General features: G+C 45.5%; 1 protein-coding gene across 1 annotated transcript in view; it reads right to left on the bottom strand.

Annotated features, from left to right (window-relative positions):
* Positions 1-17,621, bottom strand: part of LHFPL4 (LHFPL tetraspan subfamily member 4) — a 31,208-nt gene extending 13,587 nt beyond the window's left edge. Inside the window, exon 1 of the mRNA XM_061396331.1 lies at positions 16,298-17,621. Coding sequence (XP_061252315.1) covers positions 16,298-16,703 — 406 coding nt within the window. The 5' untranslated portion in view covers positions 16,704-17,621. The remainder of the gene's footprint in view (positions 1-16,297) is intronic.
* Between the last annotated feature and the right edge of the window lie 4,320 nt (positions 17,622-21,941).

Genomic DNA, 21,941 nt, shown 5'->3' with positions numbered 1-21,941 from the left:
GTACTCTATACGATGCAGACCAACAGTTAAGATGACTGCTTCTGGGAGGGTGAGATGACATGTGTAATCTTGCTTATCTATATTCTCCAGTGTTCATACAAAGAACAATGATCATTTGAAAAAGCTGTAGGTGAGAGATACGGAGGGGCAGCATAGCGCAGGATACACGGATGGCTGCTCGTGTCCTGTATCCTCTGTGAGTCCCTTCCTCACCTTTAGGAAGGTTTTTCTGGAAAGAACCAGGCCGACTTTGGGGCTGAGAGGAGCCTGGAAAAGGGTCTGTGTTGGCACTGTGACCACAGCTTTCCAAGGGAGTGCTTCCCCAGGCCCGATGGAACCCTCCTCCACCCTGAGACAGAGACTGTCCTCATGTCCTTCACACCAGCTCCGTCATGCCCCCCCAGGGCAGGGGCTTGTGGCACAGGGGAGACGGGGTCTCTTAACAGTCACCCCGACCCGCTGGATCTGAAGAATAGGTCCAATCTTAGCGCTTCTGTCAGCTGGGGAGCTCAAGGGTGGGAATCCTGTGCCGGGGCTCCCCATGGCCCCCCCCCAGCACCCAGATGATGGAGGCACCCTGACTCCTCCCTTTCCCTCACCCCCACATCCCATCCACTTGCAGGGCTGACTAGCTTGACCTCCAAAACGTATCTTGGGCTGACCTCTTTTCTCTGTCTCCACTGCAGCCATCTGTCGAGGCCGCGTGGTCTCCCTCCCGCGTGACCGCAGTGGCTCCTAACTGGATTCTCTGCTCTCATCCCTGCCCTCTCTTCGTCTGCTCTGCACTCAGCATTCAGAGGAAGCTTTCCAAAGCAGACCGTGCCACTCACTCACCTGCTCAACACCTTCCCAAGTTGCCCTTTACGCTCAGGATAATCCCTGAGGCCTCATCCCAGACTGTGTGGCCCTCAGGCTCCCCCTACTTGCCTCCAAGCCACTCGGCCTCTCGATCCCTACACTCATGCCATACTGCACCTCCTTTCCAACCGTCATCCTAACACTAACCTAACTACCTTTTCTTGTTCAGCCCTACCCCGACTCCCCCGGAGGTCTTGGCACTGACTGCTCCCTTTCCCTGGGACACTTCCTCCAAGCCATTCAGTCCCTGGGTTGTGGTTCCTGATCTCGAGGAGACTACAGTTTAGTCAGGGGACTGTTAGGAACACAAATAATTGTACCTGGTGTCACAGATGCTGTTACAGAGAAATGGGGTACCCGTCACTTTGTGCAGTAATGATAATATTTGGGAACAGTATTTACCACACCACCCCTGGGTCCAGCCTGTACAGAGCCCTCGCGTGGCCTCTGGACAACCCTGGAATCCGCCACCCGCTGCATCTCCCACTGCCCTGGCTCAGCTCTGCCACACTCAGCTCAAGGACTTGGGCAGAAGCCCCCTGCTGCTCTCCCTGCTTCCTGCCTCACTCCTCCAGTCTGGCCCAGGCCCATCCAGGTGGCCCCATCCCTTCCCTGTCCCCTCTGGCTCCTCCAGGAAGCCGTCCTTTCCCGGGGCTGTTCTTCTCAGCTTCTCTGTTGCTAATTTGAGCAGCTGCTCTGGCTTCTCTCTCCAAGCCGCCTTTTCTGGCTCCTCCTCCTCCTTGCATCTGAAAGGTTGGTGTTTCTGGGCTGTCTCCTCTTTTGCTTCCACAGGCTCTCCCCTCGCCCCCGGGCCATTTCACCCACACACAGACTCACATCTGCATCTCCAGCTGAGACCTCTCTCCTCAGGCCAAGGCCTGAAAAGCCAACAGCTGTCAGACCCTCCCTCTGACAAATTCAGCCTTTCCCAGACTGAGCAGATCTCCTACTGGGTCCTTTGGGCATGTCATTCCAAGACACAATCGTTCAACGAGGGGACCTGGAATCATCTGCAAGGCCTGCCTGTCTTCACCTCGCCCCACCAGACGCACAGCTGCTGGGCTCCTAAATAAGATCTCCTCCTTCCCCTCCTCCAGCGCCTTTCACCTGGACCACTGCTATGCCCTCCACCAGGCTCCTGATCTTCCATCAAGTCTCCATCCCGTCCGATCCCTGCGGCAGCTGCCCAAGTCATCTTGCTAAACCCACATCTGGCCCTGATCATTCCCATGCCTCCATGTAATTGCTCAGAACCTAGGAATAAGACCCCAAATTCCAAGGCCAAACTTTCTAAGCTCCCTGCTTTTCTAGGTGTATCTCCCAGTTCTCAGTTTTCAATCTTTCTTTTTGTTTTTTTAATTGACCACAATTTTACCTAGATTCACTCTAATCTTAACTTCCCTCCAGTCCCAGAAGATGAGAGACCCTTCTTTTTTTTTTAAGATTTTTTTTGATGTGTTCTATTTTTAAAGTCTTTATTGAAGTAATTATAATATTGCTTCTGTTTTATGTTTTGGTTTTTTCATCACAAGGCATGTAGGATCTTTTCTTCTCCATCAGGGATCCAACCCACACCCCTTGCATTGGAAGACAAAGTCTTAACCATTGGATATGAGCTAGTTACTATTATAGTCTCCATTTTATAGTGGAGGAAACTTAGAGTCAGAAATTGTATAACCTTCCAAAGGACACTTTAGTTGGTAATGCCACACTCAGGATTCAAATTCAGGTTAGCTGACCACTGAATATGCTGCCTCCAAAGGAGAGGGTGGTGGAGCTAGGACTTAAATCAGAGCTCATCATCTGTTTATTCAATAGACACTCTGTGCCAGGCAGACTCCTGATCCAAGGCTCTCATTATGCCATTAAACAGCTCTGGGATTAAAGGTTCATAATGATGGATAAGATGAAATGGAAATGAAAAGAATAAAACAAAAATAAAAGACTGTCAGAATAAGAATAGTTCAGCCCTCAACCTCGTTACACCTCCAGCCCATCCTCTCTACCAACAAGCAGATCTCTGCTTCCCACCCCCACTCAAAACACTCCAAGACCTTTCTAGGTATTATACTACACTCAGGAGCCATACCAGAAGGAACTGGTAATTTGCTTAAGCTGAGAAAAATAGAATTTCACCGTGGAGAAAACACCCATAGACAAAATCAAAAAATAAACTGATGGATAATATTTGCAACTCATATCACCAAGAGCTAACTTTTAACTTATAAAGAGTTCTTACAAATCAAAGGAGGAAAATACCATTAGCTTGGTAGAAAAATATTTATGAACTGACAGTTTATAGAAAAAAGATAGGAACACCTTGGAAATATTGTGGGTTTAGTTCCAGACCACCACAATAAAGCAAATATCACAATAAAGCGAGTTACACAAACTTATTTTGGGTTTCCCAGCACATATAAAAGTTATGTTGACACTATACTGTAGTCTATTAAGTGCACAATAGCATTATGTCTTAAAAAAAGTACAAACTTAATTTTAAAATCCTTTATAGCTAAAATAAATGCCAAAACAATTACAAAGATCACTGATCACAGATCAACCATAACAAATAAAATAATGAAAAAGTTTGAAATATTGTGAGAATTACCAAAATGTGACAAAGAGACACAAAGGGAGCAAATGCTATCGGGTAAATGGCACCAATCAACTTGCTCAACACAGGGTTGCCACAAAGCTTCAAATTGTTATTAAAAAAAAGGAGGGGGGCAATATCTGTGAGGTGTAATAAAGTGAAATGCAGTAAAAGGAGGTTTGCCTGTATATATAAAAGGCACTCAACCTCATTCCTAAAAGAAAGACAAATTACTACCATAATAGAGTACTTTTTGCCCATTGGGTTGTCAAAATATTTGATAACACATTCAGTTGGCAAGAATGTGGGGAAACAGGTACCCTCATACACTGTTGCTATGAGTATATCTTTGTGTAACTTCTTTGGAGGAGCCTATGACTGAATCTGTCAAAATTGTAAACACAGAGACCATTTAATCCAGCAATTCCACTCTAGGTCTTTATTTTATCCTAATACTTACATATGTGTCTTAATTATTTATATACAACATTATCCATTGAAATATTGTTATGGCAAGATGTTGTAAACAATTTAAATATTGATTTCTAAATGATGACGCATCCATACAAAAGTATAGGAATTTTATAGGAATAATATAGGAATATTATAGGAATTCCCTGGCATCCCAATGGTTAAGACTTTGCCTTCCAGTGCAGGGGGTGTCAGTTCAATCCTTGGTCGGGGAGAACTAAGAATCTCCACATGCCTCGTGGCCAAAAAACCAAAAACATAAAACAGAACCAATATTGTAACTAATTCATTAAAGACTTTAAAAATGGTCCACACCAAAGAAATTTTGGGGAAAAAAAGTATATTATGCAGCTCTTAAAGAAAAAGTAACTCTCTATACACTGATTTGGTACAATTTCCAAATGTGTTGTTGAGTTTAAAAAGCAAGACAAACCAACTGTTTAGTATCCTACCATTTGTGGTGGTTTTTAAATATGTCCACAACTTTTAAAATATACTTCTTTTCAAGAGGAGGAGCTGAATTCTCCTCCCCTTGAATGTGGGCTGGATTTAGTAACTCACTTCTAAAAATAGAGTGTGGCAGAAGTGGTCTGTGATGTCTGAGATTAGAACATAAAAGGCAGTTGCTACGACAAAGGAGGCAAGAAGGTACAATGCGAAAAAGATAGTCTCTTCAGCAAGGGGTGTTGGGAAAGCTGGACAGCCACATGTAAATCAATTAAATTAGAACATTCCCTCACACCATATACAAAAATAAACTCAAAGTGGCTTAAAGACCTAAATATAAGACATGACACCATAAAACTCCTAAAAGAGAACATAGGCAAAACATTCTCTGAAATAAAGCATAGCAATATTTTCTTGAATCAGTCTCCCAAGGCAAAAGAAATAAAAGCAAAAATAAGCAAATGGAACATAATCAAATTTAAAAACTTTCGCATACCGAAGAAAACCATCAACAAAATGAAAAGACACCCTACAGAATGGGAGAAAATATTTACAAACTTGTGCAACTGACAAGGGGTTAATAACCAAAATACATAAATAGCTCATACAACTCAAAAGAACCAAATAATCCAATTTTTAAATGAGCAAGGCAGAAGACATTTCTCTGAAGAAGACATACAGATGGCCAATAGGCACCTGAAAAGATGCTCAACATCGCTCATTATTAGAGAAATGCAAATAAAAACCACAATGAGGTTATCACCGCACACTAGTCAGAATGGCTATCCTCGAAAAGTCTACAAATAACAAATGCTGGAGAGGATGTGGAGCACAGAGAACCCTCCTACACTGTTGGTGGGGATGCAAATTATTGCAGCCACAATGGAGAACAGTATGCAGGTTCCCTAAAATACTAAAAATAGAGGCAACATATGATCCAGCTATCCCACCCCTGGGCATATGTCCAGAAAAGACCCAAAAAAAGTGATATATATATATATATATATACACACACACACACAGTGGAATATTATTCAGTCATAAAAATAATGAAATACTGTCACCTGCGGCAACATGGACGGACTCAGAGAATCTCATACAAAACAGAAACAGACTCACAACTAGAAAACCAGCTTATTGCTACCAGAGGGGAAAGGAATAAATGAAGAATAAGGGATGCACAGACACAAAATTCTATACATAAAATAGATAGACAACAAGGATTTACTATATAACACAGGGAACTATACTCAGTATCTTATAATAACTTATAATGAAATATAATCTGAAAAATATATAACTGAATCACTTTGTTGTATACATGAAACTAACACAATATTAAATATTGTGTAAATCAACTATACTTCAGTCTTTTTAGAAAAAGGCAGTATGATGCCCAAAACAATCTTGAAAAAGGAACGCAGTTGGAGGACTCACACTTGCTGATTGGAAAACTCACTAGAAAGCAACAGTCATCGGGACAGTCTGTTACTGGCATAAGGGTGGACACAGAGATCAACAGAGCAGAAGTGAGAGTCCAGAAATTAACCCACAGTCAGCTGATTTTAGGTGAGGGCGCCAAGACCATTCAACTCAGAAAGAACACTGTTTTCAATAAACACTGCTGGGACAACTGGACAGCCACAAGTAAAAGAACGAAGCTGAACCCTTACCTTACGCCATACACAAAAATTAACTCAAATGGATCAGAGCCCTAAGTGTAAGCATGAAAACTATAAAACTCTTAGAAAAAAACATACAGGTAAATTTTTGTAACCTTGGATTTGGAAACGGATTCTTAGATATGACACCTAAAGCACAAGCAACAACAACAGAATGATAGCTGGACTTTATACAAATTTAAAACTGTAGTGCTACAAAGAACACTATCAAGGTGAAAAGATAGCCACAGAATACTAGAAAATATATGCAAATCATATATCTGATAAGGGACTTACACCAAGAATAAAAACAACTCTTACAACTCAATAGTCAAAAGAAAAATAACCCAATTTGAAAATGGGTAAAGGGGAAGGGGATGTAGAGGAAAGAAATAGGTGAATGAGAGATTAAGAGGTACAAACGCCCAGCTGCAAAATAAACAAATTATGGGTATGTGAGGTACAGTGTGGGGAATATAGTCAGTAACTATGTAATATCTTTGTACAGTAACAGACTAACCAGAGTTATCACGGGGATCATTCTGAAATATATAGAAATATCAAATCACTAAGTTGTATGATAGGAACTAACATAGCACAGTAGGTAAATCAGAAAAAGAAATCAGATGACGTGGTTATCAGAGGTGGGGGTGGGGTGAGACAGAATAGGATGAAGGTGGTCAAAAGGTACAGACTTCCAGGGATAAGATAAATAAGTACTACGAATGTAATGTACAGTATTAGAAATGTAATTGCCACTGCTGTATATTATATATGAAAGTTGTTGAGAATAAATCCTAAAAACAAACAAAAAACAGTAAATCGTAAGAGTTCTTATCACACAAAAAATATTTTTCTATTTCTTTAATTTTGTATCTACGTAATCACTGCAGATGGTGATTGCAGCAAAAAATGAAATTAAAAGACGCTTACTCCTTGGAAGGAAAGTTATGACCAACCTAGATAGTATATTGAAAAGCAGAGATATTACTTTGCCAACAAAGGTCCGTCTAGTCAAGGCTATGGTTTTTCCAGTGGTCATGTGTGGATGTGAGAGTTGGACTGTGAAGAAAGCTGAGTGCTGAAGAATTGATGCTTTTGAACTGTGGTGTTGGAGAAGACTCTTGAGAGTCCCTTGGACTGCAAGGAGATCCAACCAGTCCATCCTAAAGGAGACCAGTCCTGGGTGTTCATTGGAAGGACTGATGCTAAAGCTGAAATTCCAATACTTTGGCCACCTCATGCGAAGAGTTGACTCATTGGAAAAGACCCTGATGCTGGGAGGGACTGGGGGCAGGAGGAGAAGGGGACGACAGAGGATGAGATGGCTGGATGGCATCACCGACTCGATGGACATGAGTTTGAGTGAACTCCGGGAGTTGGTGATGGACATGGAGGGAGGCCTGGCGTGCTACAGTCCCTGGGGTCTCAAAGAGTCGGACACGACTGAGCAAACTGAACTGAACTGAAGCTGATGGATGTTTGCTAAACTTATTGTGATAATTATTCATATGTAAACCAAATTATGCTGTATGTCTGAAACTTATACAGTGCTATGTGTCAATTATATCTCAATAAAACTGACAGGAAAAACAATGGGCAAAGGACTTGAATAAATGTTTCTCCAAAGAAGATATGCAAATGGCAAACAAGCATGTGAAGATGTTTAATCGTTAGAGAAATGCAAACCAAACCCACAGTGAATTACCAGTTCATACCCACTAGGATGGCTATAATCAAAAAGTCAGATAAAAAAAAAAGATAATAACACAAGTGTTGATGAGGATATGAATAAGAACCCTCACACACTTGCTGGTGGGAATGTAAAATGATACTGCCACTTTGGAAAACAATCTAGCAGCTCTTCAAAATGTTGAAGTTGCCACTTGAGCCAGCAATTCCACTCCCACATATATATCCAAGGGAACTGAAAACATGTTATATCCAAGGGAACCGAAAACATGTATCCACACAAAAACTTGTACACAAATATTCACAGCAACAGTATTCCAAATAGCCAAAAGATAGAGACAACCCAAATGTCCGACAGCTGAGAAATGGATAAGCACAATGTGGTATATCCGTACAAGGGAATATTATTCCGCCATAAAAAGGGAGAAATATGGACATATGCTACATCATGAATGAACCTTGAAAACATTGTGCTAAGTGAAAGAGGTCAGTCACAAAGACCACAAATTATATGATTCTATTCACACAAGTGGAGACGGAAATGGCGAGCCACTCCTGTTCTTGCCTGGGAAACCCCACGGACAGAGAAGCCTGGCAGGCTACAGTCCACGAGACTGCAAAAGAATCAGACATGTCTTAGTGACTAAACAACAACAATTTATACAAAATGCCCAGAACGGTCTTACTAGGTAAGACAGTAGGTTAAAGGTTGCTTAGAGGAGGGAGAGGATGGGGATGGTAGGCTTAGGGGGTGACAACCTAAGGGTATAAGCCTTCTTCTTGAGGTGATGTAAATATCTTACAATCAATTGTGGTAATGGTTACACAACTCTGTAAATATACTAAAAACCACTGAATTGTACACTTTATACATGTGAATTTTGTGGCACATGATTTATATCCCAATAAAGTTGTTACCAAAAGAGGGGGATGCGCAATGTATCTTCTTCTTTCGCTCTCTCAGATCACTCATTCTGAGGTCTCCTCCAACCCAAATCAAGCTTCAGCTGACCCCAGTCCTCACTGAGGTCTTGGGTGCAACTTCATGAGAGACCTTGAGCCAGAACTACCCATCTAAGCTGCTCCCAAATTCCTGTGACTCACAGAAACAGAGATAAGAAATGCGTAAGCCACTGGGTTTGGGAGTAATTTTCTCTGCAGCAATAGATAACTAGTATACCGTTGATGAAAAAAAAAAAATACATTGTTGGCATTTGCTTGTATATTTATGCAGTTTCTCAGAAAGGATACTCAAGAAATGGTAAAAGTGTTTGCCCCTGGGAAGAGACCTCTGGGAGGATCCCTGAGGGATGAGAGCAGGGAGGACACATATCTGATTGTATGTCATTTTATCTTTTGAATTTTGTTTCATGTGCAATGTATTAACTTTTCCAAAAGGAAAACAAAAGTCAAAGAATTTGAAACACTTTTTAAAAAGTCAGCAACTGCCTGCTGCTTATAAAGTCTAAACTCCTCAGCGTGGTGTACAAGGCATCCACGGGCAGCCCTTGTCCATCTTCCCAGTCTCCGCGCTCACCTCCCCTCACACCAAGTGATTGTGGCGCCCGAAGCGCACCAGGCTTTCCCCTCCTCCACACCTTAAATCATACTGTCTCTTGTGCCTGGTTCCCCTTCTCCTTCCTCCACATCCTTTAAGACTCATCTCAAACGCTGAACTTTTCTGGAAGACTTCCCTGGCTGTCCTTAATGTGTCAGAAGTGCGTGCCCCCAAGATACCCTTGCGAGATTCAGTCATTTCATGCGTCATCCTACAGTGTGATGATGTGATTTCTTTCCCAAATCTCCCATTGGACTATGAGCAAGGACTCCTTTTTTTTCCCCCTTGGCAATACCATGGGCTTCCCTGGTAGCTTGGATGGTAAAGAATCCGCCTGCAATGCAGGAGACCCCGGTTCAATTCCTAGGTTGGGAAGATCCCCTGAAGAAGGGATAGGCTACCCACTTTAGTATTCTTGGGCTTCCTTGGTGTCTCAGATGGTAAAGAATCTGCCTGCAGTGCTGGAGACCTGGGTTCGATCCCTGGGTTGGGAAGATCCCCTGGAGGAGGGCATTGCAACTCACCCTAGTATTCTTGCCTGGAGAATCCCCATGGACAGAGGAGCCTAGCGGGCTACAGTCCATGGGGTCACAAAGAGTCCGACACGACTGAGGGACTAAGCACAGCATAGCACAGCACAGCACAAACCACGCAGCATGCAGAACTTTCCTGACCAGAGATGGAACCCGCGCCCCCTGCAGGGGAAGTTCGGAATCTCAACCACTGGACCGCATGGGAAATACCTGGGAAAGAGGACTCACTCAGGCTTCCCTGAGCCTAACACACAGAGGAGGCTGTCAGTAAGAGGACTGGTGTGAGAAAGAAAGGAAGGGTGTAGGGAGAGAGGGAACAAAGCAAAAAATGAAAGAAGGGAGGGAGGGAAGGAAGGTGAAAGCAAGAAAGGAAGGAGAGTTGGTGGAGAAAGAAAAGGAGGGAGGGAAAAAGGGTGGGAGGAAAGAAAGTCCCCAAATGTGCACAGCAGTCTCACTGCATACAACAAAGACTCTCTGGATGAAGAAAGCCCCAAACCAGATGTGAAACACAATCCAAGCAAGTGGGGAAGAATGTGGATACATATTCTAAGCTGTAGTGACATTGCTGTTTGTAGTACAGAGACCCCTGATGATTCAGGACACACATCTTAGGCTGGAAGATGCTCACCTCTGATCACTACCCAACCCCTGGTGTCACCATCAGTCTCCCGAGCTCCCACTCCATCTCACATGCTCTCTTCTCCACGGTGATTCTAGCACCAGTCAGTACCTTGCACATAGTAGGCTCTCAACACTGAGTAATTGTGGTCAGAATCATCTCCCTTCTGTAGACAGAAGAGTCTCACTTTGTGACCATGAACCTGTCTCTTCTCTCTGGAACTCAGTTTTTTCATCTCTACAGTGAGGGTATGGAGCCAGCTGATGAGTAGGACCCTTCCTAGCTAACAGTCCTTGGCTTCTCAAGGCCTCTGATCATCTCAGCAAGTCCAGAGTCTTTCACCTGAGCAGCAAGGACTCCTCACAAGCAGCTCTTCACTCAGACTATGTCACAGAAAGAAGAGTGACCATTCATTGGTTGATCACTGTACGCCAGGAGCCACACACTCAGCATTTCAGCCCCATGGCTTCATTTCTTTCTTTCCATCACCTCTGAAGTAGGTACAATAAACATCTCCATCTTACAGAAAAGGGAACTGAGAATCGGAGAAGAAACCCCATTTATCCAAGGAACACAACTGGGAGGTGGCAGAGCAGGAATTCTAAGTCCTCCACCACTTCTCCACACTGCCCTCTCCAACCCTGAAGCAGGCTTCCAGCCAGCAACCTCCCCTTGGCTAACCTCACTCAGCCCACAGGTAAGCACTCAGTACATTGACCTTACTGTTGTAATCTGTGTATTCACATCTTGGGTTCCAGTTCAGAGGTAAAAACAGGTTCTAGATCCATTTAGACTCATATGAAGTTTCAGCTCCTTCCTTCTCTAGATGTCTGACCTTTAGACAAGTCATTTTAACAGATGAAGAGCAAATGACATAATGAATGTGAAAATGGCTAGCACCTCGTAAATGGGAAAGACCAGATAAAGCACAGCAGAGAGATTCTGACAAGCCCTGAAAAGCTGACGCCTCACTCCACAAAGAGCCACCTGAGTCTCCCAGTCTTTCCACTTAGCATTCAGCTCTTCTGGCAAATTCATCCTGTCTTTATTCCCATCCTGAATGTTCCTTTATAAATCCTTCATAAATCCTTGGGCTTTCAAGTTAGACAGACAGGGTTACAATTCTGGCTCGACCGCTTACCCACTGTATGACCTTGGACAAATGACTCTCCTTTCTGAGGCTCAGTGTTCGCACCTATGAAATATTCATTAGGGTACCTACTCCATAGGGAGGTTGTGAGGAGTCAATAATAGTGTGCAAGTAAATGTTTAGCATGTGGTCAAGCATATAATAAAGGCTCAGAAATTGTTAACTGTTTTTTCCTGAATAATAATAGTGGTCATAGCTTTGAACTACCTGCTGATTAAAATCTAAAATTTCTGACCCAGTGCTCAGAGCCTCGCAAACTGGAGCTCCATCATTCCTTCCTGGCCTCGTTCCCTGCTGTTCCCCTAAGTGAAGCCCACACTCAAGCCAGATGTGGCTTTCTCCTCTCTGTTTCTCCACCATGATCTTCCCCTCCGTTCAGAATGCTCTCTCAAACCTCACATCTAGCCACACCCAGCCCTATTCAAGCTTCACCTCCCAATAAGCCAGCAGCCTCCTCAACTGCTCTGGGTTTCCACAGCACCTAAGGTTGAGCACATATTAGTGCTCAGACTGTCCAGGGGGAGGTTTCTGTCTGCAATTGTCTAACCTACAGTACCTCTCCTCCAGTGGTCACACTGATTTCCCTGTGTGGGAATTTCTTTCTCCCCTATCAGTTCATGTGTCCCAGGAATGGGCATGTGGCCGAGACCTTAGATAAAGTCTCACTGATTCATGAAGAGGTGGACACTTGACCAAAGCTGAGCCAATCAGAATGAGCCCTGGAACTTTTTCTGCAATCACTGAATAACAAGTGTTCTTTTGTCCACAGGCAGTGCTAAGTTGAAGCAATGTAAATTCAGAGCTGCTGGTAGCCATACTTATCACCTTCAGAAGAGAAGTGAACTTAACAACAAGCCAACATAGAGGAATCAGAAAATGGAGACAGACTTATTTTTTAATGACATTATTTGAGCATCTGGATCCATCCATGCCTGAAGCCAGTGCTCCTGACTATTAATGTATGTGAGCCAAAACCACTACCCTCTTCCAGTTCAGTTCAGTTCAGTTGCTCAGTCATGTCCAACTCTTTGTGACCCCATGGACTGCAGCATGCTAGGCTTCCCTGTCCATCACCAACTCCCGGAGCTTACTCAAACTCATGTCCGTTGAGTCGGTGATGCCATCCAACCATCTCATCCTCTGTTGTCCCCTTCTCCTCCCACCTTCAATCTTTCCCAGCATCAGGGTCTTTTCAAATGAGTCAGTTCTTTGCATCAAGTAGCCAAAGTATTGGAGTTTCAGCTGCAGCATCAGTCCTTCCAATGAATATTCAGGACTGATCTCCTTTAGAATTGACTGGTTGGATCTCCTTGCAGTCCAAGGGACTCTCAAGAGCCTTCTCCAGCACCACAGTTCGAAACCATCAATCCTTTGGCGCTTAGCTTTCTTTATAGTCCAAGTCTCACATCCATACATGACTACTGGAAAAACTATAGCTTTGACTAGACAGATCTTTGTTGACAAAGTAATATCTCTGCTTTTTAATATGCTGTCTAGGTTGGTCATAGCTTTTCTTCCAAGGAACAAGTGTCTTTTAATTTCATGGCTGCAGTCACCATCTGCAGTGACTCTGGAGCCCAAGAAAATAAAGTCTGTCACTGTTTCCATTGTTTCCCCATCTATTTGCCATGAAGCGATGGGATGATCTTAGATTTCTGAATTGAGTTTTAAGCCAACTTTTTCACCCTCCTCTTTCACTTTCATCAAGAGGCTCTTTTGTTCTTTGCTTTCTGCCATAAGGGTGGTGTCATCTGCATATCTACCCCCTTTACCTGATTTTAATTTACTTAAGTCAGCTTGAGTTGGCTTTCTGTCACTTCACTGAGAGAGTGCTGACCAATATAGTGATTCAGCTAGACGGTAAGCTTCCTGTGAGCAGAGATTGTGCTATTCGACCTAGGAGCCTTGCGGTCAGAGTTGATCTCAGTGTTGCAGCACCTAGCAGAAGGATGTTCACTGAGCAGGTGAGAAATACAGAAGGGAATAAATATCTCTTTGTATTTTCCCAATGGTCCAGTGCTCTGCACTCAGAAGACTCTAAAATATTTAAGTAAAGGGACTTCCCTGGCAGTCTAGTGGTTAAGACTCTATGTTCTCAATGCAGGGGGTAGGGGTTTTATCTTTAGGAGGGGAACTAATACCCAACATGCTTCATAATGCAGCCAAAAACAAAAACAAACAAACAACCTGAGTAAATGTTCACTTGAACAAAAACTATACAACAGGCATTCTAATTTTTTTTTTTTTTTTTTTTTGCTGCATGGCATGCAGGATCTTAGTTCCCCAACCAGGGATTGAACCCATGTTGCTTGCAGTAGAAGCACAGAGTCTTAACCACTGGACTGCCAGAGAAGGCTCTCTACTTCTTATGTGATACAAACAAGGTCCTCTTCTTCTCTGCAGTTTCTCTGAGGATGACTGATTTCTCCCTTTCTAAGTAGAATGATCTTAGTGAAAGAGGTATTCTGGGAACCCCACATGGCTGAAAGACATATTTTAAATCTACTAATCTCACTGATTAGTCCCCCATTGTACAGATGGGAAAACTGAGATTTAAGCTAAAAATGGTTGCTTAACACTGCATGGTGAGTCACAGGCAGAATTAGCTAAGATACACACACACCCCCCAGTACAATGCCATGACTAGTAGTCCAGTTCTCCAGCCCCTGCCCTTTATTAAGCAGAGTGAATCAATCACTTGCCCAGAGCTCAGAAATCTCTAAGTCAGATAGAATGAACTGCTCAACTCTGATAACCACCTTTGGAGTGGGGCAGTAAGACAAGGGAAAGAGCACTGGGCCAGGAGTCAAGCCTAGTTTACTCTATTACCGGCTGTGTGACCTTCACTTCTCCAGGCTCAGTTTCCTCTAAGACAGGAGTGGAAGAAGGCAGGGTTCAAAGAAGCTGATTTCTCAGATCCCTGAAATTCTATATTTACATGGGGTTGTTGGATAGTTCATCAAGTCCCCAAGATTAAACCCACATGGATTACAGAGAATTGGAAGAGCAATAGGTCAACAACCCATCTGCAGACTACAAATTAAGGTTCAGGAAATGGGAGTTCCAGCTGAGTTTATATTCTTTCTGGCTCACCTTATAAGAGTAGAATGGAAATCACTTTCTGGGAATTGACAGATACCCCCACACACATCCTACAATTCTCCTTTCTCATTTTCCCCAGAATCTTAAAAGACCTCTGTCTAAGTTGATTGTAGTGAGATGGACTTGAAACAAGCCCACCAGAATGTCCATACTGAATAAATGCTGACTTCTGCCAGGCAGTCCTTTTGAGAGCTTGATTAGTTCTTCCAATGAGCCCATAATTCCTCCAAGCATTTGTAACAGTCCTCCTGAGCAAGCAAACCAGTCTCCTGATTTTGCTTTCACACCTTGACCTTCATCTCCAGTGACCATTCTCAATTTGATCACCTCCTGTGTTTTCTACACTTGGCCATTTCCAAAAACCAGAGACCTCCTTGAAAAGATGGTAGTTTTCCCTCCATGACAATGTTCAAGAGCATATGCCTCACAATCCAAAGACAATTCCTTACAGTGTTTTAAGCAGTGGAATCATCAGCAAGTGACAGAACACCTATAGAAGGTCTCTTTTGAAGGGGCTGACACTTGTTGAATATCCTGAGATACTTATTTTTAAAAACCATCTTAGCTGCATAAGCATCACATTTTCCCTTTTCTTTCTCAACCCTGGAATGCTCTAAGCTTTTTCCTTCACCAAATCTTCATCTGTCTTCCTTCTCCATATCCCTGCCATATCCTGGCCCCATTTTCCCCAGCCAAACTCTCTTCCCTGCCTGCAATGAGGCAAATACCCAAGCTGCTGAATCTTCAAAATCTGTCTTCGATTGAAAGGTAGGCAGGGATGGGGGGAGGGAGTCTCTAATGGATCCTGGAAAACTGTCTCAGCAGTTCCTACTCCCAAAAGGCCCTTCTCTGGTCTTTAGGGCAAGGTGTCTGTCTGAGCCAAACATTTCAGAGCGTCCTCAGAGACTCATTCTCACTAGGCATGGCACCAGAACCCTTTCTGCCTTTGGGGTAGGGGGTGCTGGAGACTTGCCCCCCAGAGACCCATGTTTCCAGGTGTTGTCAACCACCCACATTTCAAACACTAGATAGACACAATAGACAGCCTTCTCCAACCCCCCTCATCTTTTCGCAGCACTTCATAGTTTACAAAATACTTTTTCATGCATATTTGGAATCTTCTCCACTGTTTTACAGATGAGAAAACAGAGCCTCAGAGAAGTAAAGTGAAACATCGAAGTTGATAACATAAGCAAGTTAAAGGTCAAAGTCAGAGCTCTTGATTCCCCATCTCATGCTTTTTTTCAGTGCAACAGAAATCGCTCACATATAGAGTAACTCCTCTTTCAGACAATTATTTCCCCTAAGACAGCCAAAAGAGACTCTCAGAGACCCTCAGAAACTCAGACAAAATGCTTAACACATCAATAAACGCAATCTTCCCACATCCAAGCACACAAACCTATAGACTCAGCTCTAAGCCTCTGCCCTCTGCCCCAATGTGTCTCTCTCATAGAATCCCCTCCCCTGTGGCTACTGAGAGTCAGTGAAGGAGGTGTGTCTTTAGACAGAGGAGCAGAATCTCTCTCTGACTCCTTCAAAAAGGGGTCTCGGAAGAAAAGAGCCCGTCCTCGGCGTCTGTTCCAGGGGTCCCGCCCCCGCCCCTCCCCTACCTGCCAAGAGCTGCATCCAGGCGCAGATCTTGTAGACCGTGGCCGTGTTGCAGAAGAAGAAAAGCGCAAAGCAGGTGATGCAGCCGAGGATCAGCACCATGGAGAGCAGCACGAAGAAGGCGGCCGCCTTGAAGGCGCCGGACGGGATGGTGCTGAAGTCGGTGAACGAGCCGCGGCAGGTGAGCTCTCGGCCCGCCAGCCCGCTGCCCACACAGTAGTGGAAGAGGCCGAAGTAGCCAGGTTTGGGGGTGCTCACGCTGTCGCCCACCCAGTAGGGCTGGATGAAGACCACCACGTTGATGATGGCGAAGCAGATGGTGAAGATGGCCCATAGCACGCCGATGGCCCGCGAGTTCCGCATGTAGTGCTCGTGGTAGAGCTTGGAGGCCTCCTGCGAGGGCAGCATGGTGCCCGGGGGCGGAGCCGGCGGCGGCGGCGGCTGGCGGGGGCCGCCGGCCCGGGACCGACCGCCGGGCTGCCGGGCGGGAGCTGGGGACGCACGCGAGAAGCGGCCCTGAGCCAAGGTACCCTCGAGGGCGGGGCTTGAGGCGGAGCTGAGTGGACCCGGGGGCTGGTTTGAAGGAGCTAGGAGGGGGTCAGGAGAGTACTGGGGAGGTGTCGGGGTAGGGGGAGACTGGCAAAGATCTCCAATTCGGGGACCTAGGAAGAGGCCATGTGAAAGTTGGGGGGCTGGGATGAGGGGGCTGGAATGAGAATATGGGAGCTGGGGGGAGTGCTAGAAAGTGGTTATGGTGGAGTTGGGGAGGGGGCTTGGGGACTAGTATTGGCGGAGTAAGAGGGGATCGTGGGGAGATGGAATGGAGGCTGTGGTCCGGTACTGAAGAATTGGCTGAGGGGTTTTACAGGGAGGTCGGAAGGGAATTTGGGGGTTGGTATTAGGGGTAAAAGGAGGTCTGGTATTGGGTGTCTAAAAGGGGTCTGTGGAGAGGGAGGTGGGCGCTTCCATGAGAGGGTAAGAAGGGGATATACGGGGCAAGTACTAGGGGACTGGGAAGGTGATATGGGGGCTGGGACAGGGAGGGCGAAGTGCAAGAACCAGGATGAGGCTAGAGGAACATCGGGGGACCGGGACTGCAGGCTCTGAACACGGGGCGGGGGGTTGGGAGGGTCCCTCAGAAGACAGGGCTGGATGGAGGCTGAGGGGAGCCTAGGTTTGGCGCGCCAGGGCTAGGGAGAGAGGTTTTCCAGGCCAAGGGGACGACGGACTGGGGCCGGCGGGCAGCCCGGGCCGCGAGTTAGTGGGCAAGGGGCAGGGGGCCGTCGCCGGGGCGCGGGGGAGCGGCCGGGCCCCAGTAGGGCCGGGAGTGGGGGGTGGGGGGCGGCTACCCCGCGCCCAGGCCGGACGCGCGCGGAGGCTGCGGCCGGGGGGAGGGGGTGCGGGGAGACCAACCTGGGCCCGGTCCGGAGCGGTGGGTCCGGGACTGGCACGGCCTAGGCGCCGCGGCTCTGCGCTCCCAGAGGCGGCTTGCCGGGCCCAGGCGGCGGCCTCTGCGCGGCCTCCATCTTGCTCGGGTTCTCCCCGGGGCGCGCTCCCGCGCCGAGGCGCGAGCTCTCGTGCACCGGCGCGGCCCGACGGAGGCGCGTTCCTGCAGCCGGCGTGCGGGGCGGAGCGGAGCGGAACAGGAAAGGGGAGCTCCGTGTTCTGGCAGTCCAGTCAGGGAGCTGGGTAGGCACGGTCCGGGGGGTCCCCAAGCCCTAGCAGTAAGCCTCCTCCACAGTAAGGCCTTCTAATTTGGGGGACCCCGTTTTCCCAGCCCGAGCTGTGGGTTTGCGGGGCCCACGCAAAGCCCATGGGAACGGGGGAGGGTCCGAGCAGGGTATTAGTTGATAAGAGTTTGAACTGACCCCTGGCTCCCAAGTTAACTCAGGTAAAGCCTATCCCAGTGCCTCGAGTTGCACCATTACACTCCCAGTCCTTTGGGTCTTGGAGGCGTTGAAAGTTCCCAGAGGCTCCTAGGAAACCGCCAACACCTCTGGGAGAGGGAACCCCCTGGCAAAACTGTTAACAGCCACTCCCACGGTGGGGATTCGTTGGCCGCCAGTGCATTAGGAGTTAGGCCTGGAGAGCAGGACCCAGGGTGAGTATGGGAACAGGAGACAAGGAGGCTGGGGACGTGTGGTTTGTCTTCCTACACTTTCCCGGTGCCTGGCATGAAGTGGATACATCATGAGCGTAGTATGTTAAAGGACAAAGCATCCAAGTCCAGACTCACTGAGAACACGAGGGGGCGTACCAGGGGGGCCAGTGCAGGTCATTTCTTCCCCGCTGTGAAATAGCTTTTGGTTTAGGTTCTGCCAAGGTGGTCTAAGTTGGCATCCAGAAAACTCGCTACTACTTACTGTCTCCCTGATCTTGCACTTGCTCTTTGAATCTCTGTTTCCCCAATTGTAAAGTGGGCAGATTAAGCCCCACTTGACAGGTATTGAGGGGTAGTGAAAATAATGTTAGTACGACCCAAGGACTGGACTATACACAGGGATCAGTCTGATGAAATTAAGGACTATCTACAAAGAAAATACTAATAATCATGTGAGGTTGCCACCTGTCTTTTTTCCCATGGGGAGAGGGAGTGGGTTTTTGTGGGGTTTTTGGTTGTTTGTGTTTTTGGTTTTGGTTTTTTTTTTTTTTTTTTTGCTGAGACGATGTACTTCTTGCTTTCTTGGTATTAAATATATATATATATATCTTTTTTAAAGAACTGGTGTTGATAGTTAATGGGATTTTTTTTCCTTCAATGTCCAAATTTGGCAAAATAATAGATAGGCCGTGTTGTTTCCAAATTAAAAAAAAAAAAAATTATGTGCAGTCCTCCACAATTTGAGGACCACAGACCCACATGAAATCATTTCACCTGAGACAGTTTGCTCAATCAGTTTGGTTTCCCCTTCCGTTGGTTCTTTGAAGAGGCATCCAGACTGTCTCCTGAGAACCCTAAGATCCCGGAAGCATTGAACTGGAAGGGGTTGTGGAGAGAGCCTCATTCCATACCTTCTCCCACTTGACAGATGGAGAACAGAGGCCAAGAGGAGGATTGACTTGTACGAAAAGGTGAGTCCTTACTGATCAGTACAATTAAACTGATCAACCTGATTCATTACTTTTTTAACCTACCCAATAAATATGTGAGAGGCTCCTGCAACGTGCCAGCACAGCACTGTGCTGTGCCCTGGGGAGAAGATCAGGTAAAACAGACGTGGTCGCTGCCATCCTGAAGCATACAGCTTCATGAGGAGATAGAAGGTGCCGGGAGGAGCAGGGAGGGAAGTCATCCTCATAGGGCACCTTGAAGTCTTCTGTGGGTTCTCCTGGTATGGGTACTGTTCTGAACATAAGTTACTGGAGCCAGAAGCTCCATCTTTTCTCCTTATCCTGCCATGAATTATTGCCTTTTTTTTTTTTTTTTGCCTGTCCTGCTGAGGCAAGTTAGGCACTCCAGCGGGGAGGTGGAGGGGAGGGGGGGAATCACAGAAGTCCACTTACTATTCTCTTTCCAGGCAAGAACTGAGAGTTCTTGCTAAGATAGGGTCGTTTCCAGCCAGTACCCTAGCAAAGGAAGATTTGTGACTTGCTAGATACCCGTATGCCTAAAGTAAATATTCAGTTACAATGAATAGTTATTGAGCACTTAAAACATTCTAGCTCTCCTGATTTTTGCTTTAAAAATACTGCCTCATTTAATCTTCACAATAACCCTATGGGATCATGTTATTGGCTGAATTGTATCCCTCCTCCCTGCCCCCAAATTCATATGTTCAGGTCCTAACTTCCAGTATCTCAGAAGGTGGCTATTTGGAAATATGGCCTTTAAAGAGGTGGTTAGGGTAAAGTGAGATGATATGAGTGGGCTCTAATCCAGTATCACAAGTGTCCCTATGAAAAGAGGAATTGAGGACAGAGACTAGATGATGACCATGGGAACACAGAAAGAAAGCAGCTATCTTCTGAGGGGCTTCAGAAGAAACCAGACTTGCTGACACCTTGATCATGGACTTCTAGCCTCCAGAACTGTGAGAAGATGCATTTCTGTTGTTTAAGCCACCCAGCTTGTAGTATTTTATAATGGCAGCCCTAGGAAACTAATACGAATAGGTACTATCTTACAGATGAGGACAGTGAGGTATGCCTGTATTACAGATGAGGACAGAGAAGTTAAATTACTTCCCCAAAGTCACACCTCTAGCAAGTGAAACAGCTGGGATTTATGTCACACCCACATTCTTAATTACTGTGCCCTATAGATAATTCTGTAGAGCGAGTTAAATTCTTCTCAACCACCCGGGGTTTCCTTTTTATTTCCATATCATTTGTTTACTGACATCAGACCATCTGGATTCAAGTCTCAGTTTTTCATCCCTTGGATCATAGGCTGTAAGGATGCAACCTTTAGGCTGTATATGGTCATGTTCACAGTTTCATGACAAAACCCAAGAGGATAAGCCAATGTGTCCTCAGAGAGAGAGAGAGGTTCTTAATACCTTTAAGTTAAATGAGTGAAAGTTGCTCAGTCGTGTTTGACTCTTTGCAACCCCATGGACTATACAGTCCCTGGAATTCTCCAGGCTAAAATACTGGAGTGGGTAGCCTTTCCCTTCCCCAGGGGATCTTCCCAACCTAGGGATGGAACCCAGGTCTCCCACATTGCAGATGGATTCTTTACCAGCTGAGCCACAAGGGAAGCCCCAATACTTTTAAGAGCCTATGGCAAAAGTTATGCCTATCTTTCCATGGTTTTCTTGAATCCCTCTCTTTTCTTTACAATAGTCTGAATTTGGGTGCAGGGAGGAGGGATACAGTTCAGCCGATAACACAATCTCATAGGGTTATTGTGAAGATTAACTGAGGCAACATATTTAAAGCAATGATTAGGGGAGCTAGAATGTCTAATGTCTCTGAAAGAGTCAAAGTAAAGGCCCTCTCTTTCTCTTTCCTCCCTCAAACTCTCACATTAAATCTTGCTCTTTGACTAGAGAAATCATTCATTACTTCAGCCACTCAGCCAATAGGTATCAGTGGCACCTTTTATTTGACAGGATCTTTGCTAGGCAGTGGGGACACAAAGATGAGGAAGACCCAGTCCCTGCCCTGAAAGAACTCTCTATCTTGTCTCTCCTAGGAAGCAGATGGAGTAGAATAAGCATGACAGAAGTTCACTCAGAGATTTTCAGAGCCATGTGCAGGGGCTCACTGGAGCTGGAGTCTTGAATGAGTCACTTCAACTTTTGGAATCTCAGTGGTTTCATGAATGATTAAATAATGTGCTTTATACTTGAAGCAAACTAGAAGTGTAAAGAATTGTTCATTCAATTATAAAATGCTTTCATAGCTGTACTGTGTCTCTCCTAGGAAGTACGTGTTTTCTTCAGGACTCTTGGGTTGCAAATGACAGAGACCCAGTAAAAACTGGCATAAGCAGGAATAGGTTCCAGCATAATCCAGCAGTTCATGTGATGGGAATCATATCTCCCCATGAACCCTGCTTTCCCTTCTGTGGTTAGGTCCATGCCCAGGCAAGATATTCCTAAGCCATGGCAAGATATGTCCGTTGTCTTTGTGATCAGAGAATATGGTCTCTGTGAAACTCAGACTTTGGAATTTGTGGAAGATCCATTTGAGGCCTAGTAC

Source organism: Bos javanicus, chromosome 22, assembly GCF_032452875.1.
Source record: "Bos javanicus breed banteng chromosome 22, ARS-OSU_banteng_1.0, whole genome shotgun sequence".
In the NCBI taxonomy this organism is placed as follows: Eukaryota; Metazoa; Chordata; class Mammalia; order Artiodactyla; family Bovidae; genus Bos; species Bos javanicus.
The sequence above is the reverse complement of the archived record's forward strand: the minus strand, read 5'-3'. Positions and strand labels throughout refer to the sequence as shown.